This window comes from Tupaia chinensis, unplaced genomic scaffold, assembly GCF_000334495.1.
Source record: "Tupaia chinensis unplaced genomic scaffold, TupChi_1.0 Scaffold000178_1, whole genome shotgun sequence".
NCBI classification, from domain to species: Eukaryota; Metazoa; Chordata; class Mammalia; order Scandentia; family Tupaiidae; genus Tupaia; species Tupaia belangeri.
In genome coordinates, this window is record NW_006159653.1 from 1,252,112 (window position 1) to 1,255,116 (window position 3,005).

At 66.1% G+C, this 3,005-nt stretch overlaps 1 protein-coding gene and 1 long non-coding RNA gene across 2 annotated transcripts in view; one reads left to right on the top strand and one right to left on the bottom strand.

Annotated features, from left to right (window-relative positions):
• BAIAP3 (BAI1 associated protein 3) overlaps nt 1-2,379 on the top strand; it is a 13,303-nt gene extending 10,924 nt beyond the window's left edge. The window contains exons 28-34 of the mRNA XM_006146364.2: nt 50-78; nt 224-339; nt 512-592; nt 675-795; nt 866-989; nt 1,058-1,260; nt 1,341-2,379. Of these exons, the coding sequence (XP_006146426.1) occupies nt 50-78; nt 224-339; nt 512-592; nt 675-795; nt 866-989; nt 1,058-1,260; nt 1,341-1,441 (775 nt within the window). The 3' untranslated portion in view covers nt 1,442-2,379. The remainder of the gene's footprint in view (nt 1-49; nt 79-223; nt 340-511; nt 593-674; nt 796-865; nt 990-1,057; nt 1,261-1,340) is intronic.
• On the bottom strand, nt 2,213-3,005 carry LOC106734664 (uncharacterized). The gene is made up of 3 exons (XR_001370213.1): nt 2,963-3,005; nt 2,762-2,825; nt 2,213-2,543 (listed from the first exon to the last, which is right to left on the bottom strand). It is a non-coding gene; the product is annotated as an uncharacterized LOC106734664 (long non-coding RNA).

Consider the following 3,005-nt stretch of genomic DNA (forward strand, 5'->3'; position numbering starts at 1 on the left):
CCCGGGGTCCTCCCTGCCCCGCCGCTTCCTGCCAGGACGCCCAGGGAAGGGTCCTGCTTGGACAGCCCCTGCTACGGGGCCGCTGAGGCAGTGCTCCAGCCACTTGCTCAGAGAGCTGCCTGGCCTCCACGGCTAGCCTCCCCCACACTCCCAGGAAGCTGATGAGCCCCAGGTGAAGAGCTGCCCTGCCCTAGGACCCGGGGCTTCTGAAACGCCTTCAAAGCTGGTCTCCAGCCTCCTCCAGCCCGATGCCTCTTCCTCTCCCAGGCCCTGGTCAGTTTCTTCCACGCAGAGGGTCAGGGCCTGTCCATGGAGAGCCTGAGGGATGGGAGCTACAAGGTGAGGCCTGGCCACCGTGAGGGCTGGGGCAGCCTGGACACGGGCGGGTTCCACAGCTGCCCCACACGGCCCCGTGTCCTCGTGCACGAAGTGGTCCCAGGGCAGCTGTGAGGTGCCACAAAGGCCCCTGGTGCGCATGGCCAGCAGTCACGCCCTCCACGCACTCCTGCAGAGGCTGGAGGAGGAGCTGCGGCTGCACAAATGCCCCACTCGGGAGTGCATTGAGCAGTTCTACCTGGACAAGCTCAAGCAGGTAGGTGGCCTGCTGCGGGCACTCGCCCTGCGCTTCCCTGCACCGAGGCCCCCCCCCCCCTTGCTCACTAGCCTTCCTGCAGAGGCCCCTGGAGCAGAGCCGGTTCGGACGCCTGAGCGTCCGCTGCCACTACGAAGCGGCAGAGCAGCGGCTGGCCGTGGAGGTGCTGCACGCTGCGGACCTGCTCCCTCTGGATGCCAATGGTGAGGTGTACCTGGCAGCGGTGGGGCGGGCCAGCGACACGGGGCTCGCTAGCTCACGCTGTGCCTCCAGGCCTGAGTGACCCCTTTGTGATCGTGGAGCTGGGCCCACCGCACGTCTTCCCCCTGGCCCGCAGCCAGCGGACCCAGGTCAAGACTCGGACGCTGCACCCGCTGTACGACGAGCTCTTCCACTTGTGAGTGTCCACGCCACTGCGCCCAGGCCACGCGGCCACTGGGCTCCTACTGACGGCCCTCTCTGCAGCTCCGTGCCTGCCGAGGCTTGCCGCCGCCGTGGGGCCTGTGTGCTGTTCACCGTCATGGACCACGACTGGCTGTCCACTAATGACTTCGCAGGGGAGGCAGCCCTCAGCCTGGCTACCATCCCCGGCGTAGCCCGGCCCCAGGGAGGGGCACTGCGGGCTGGGCCGCCCCTCACACTGCACTTGCGCCGGCCCAGAGCCCAGGGTGAGCGAGCATTGGGTGGAGGTGGGGGCCGAGGGCCAGCCAGGCCTGGCGCTGGCTGCCGCACACCTGCCCGCCCACAGTGAGGTCGGCGCTAAGGATGCTGGAGGGCCGCACCAGCAAGGAGGCACAGGAGTTTGTCAAGAAACTCAAGGAGCTGGAGAAGTACATGGCCGAGCCCTGAGCAGCGCTCCTGCTGCCACCAGCCCGCCTCGCCCTGGTAGCCCCCCACAGCCGTGCCCCTCCCCTGTGATGTGCTGTGCTGCTGTGGCCACGCCCCCCGGTGTATCTGTGGACCTGCACTCAGAGCCCACCCTGACCCCCGGGTGGGCCTTCCTGCACGGGTGGTGGCTCTGTGCCCACTGGGTACCAGGTGGTGTCTGCAGGGACTCGGGTCCCGACCGGAGAGTGAAGATGCTGCTCAGCACCCTGCACTGAACCAGCTCCCCAAGACTAGTCACCCTTATCTCACGGGAAGTACCACTGTCTCTCGTTGGGTGAGGACAAGGTCTTAACATCCTAGAGGCAGGAAGGCCTGGGGGGGGCATTTGGACAAGCTGAGCTGGGAGGGGAGGAGCTTCCAGAGCCTCCAGGAGCAGAAGTGGGCACACCTGCTGACCCAGCCCCCTCCCCCTCCGTGCGGGTAGAAGTGGGCACACCTGCTGACCCAGCCACCACCACCGTCCTCCCCCGACCCTGGAGTGCTCTGCTCAAGAGGGACACAGAGGAGAGCTTTGCTAAGGGCTCTGCCTAGCCCCTAGGCCCAGGAGAGGCTCCCTTGAGGCCCCAAACCAAGGCCCATGGCTAGGGGCCAGGGAGCAAGGCTCTGAGCCAACTGGTCAGTATCTTTCCTAGCGGATGGCCCCCCAAGACACACTTCTGGGCAGGGTCTGCCTCCCCAGAGGCCAAGACCCCCGCCCCACCCCCCGGAAGCAGCAGGCGCACACACAGGAGCTTCCTGGCTTGCCGCCTTCATTGTGAGCTCCGAGGTACAACCAAGAGTAGGTGTGTCAGAGAAGCTGGGAGAGCCCGGACGCCAGCCCCGCCGGCCCATCTGTGTCCCCACTCGCTGTCTCTACGTGTCCCCATCATGCAGCTTCCCAAATACACGCTTCATCAAGTCTGGCGTTTCTTGACTCCTTTGCAAACGTCAAGCGGGACCTGTGGCTTCGGCCCCTTGGCCTGGAGCCGCGGCCTCCTCAGAGCAGCTGCTGCTGCCTCCTCTGTCCTTGGTGTCAGGCCCTTGTCCCTCAGCCTCGTCGCTGTCCTCAGTGTCTGTGGGCAGCCTGGAAGAGGGACATGTCCCTGAGGGTGTCCCTGGCAGCCTGAGGCAACACCTCCGTGTAGCACTCAGCCCTGAGTCCCTGCCGTGGACTGACGGCCCTCGTTCCCAGGGCTCTAAATCAAGCTCCTTGCGGGATGTCCACCCAGGAACACACTGGCCCCTCCACGGGGCAGAGGGCCAGAGCCTGGCGGCGCAGCGCGGCAGGAAGCTGGGACCTACCAGGCACTGGTCACGGGCCTGTTGGGGTTGAGGAACTCGCGTCCCGAATCCACGTCAAAAGGGTCTGATCCAGGGAAGGAAGGAGGGGTCTCTAAGCGACCTCAGAGCAGAGCCAAGTTCCCCTCCCTGGGCCTTTCCAAAAGGAGGTGGCTGGCCCGGGGGTGCAGTCCCTACCAGGCTCCCCACCATACCAGGCCTCACCAAGTTCCTCCTGCTTGGGGCTCCCCTCAGCGTTGGCCAGGAA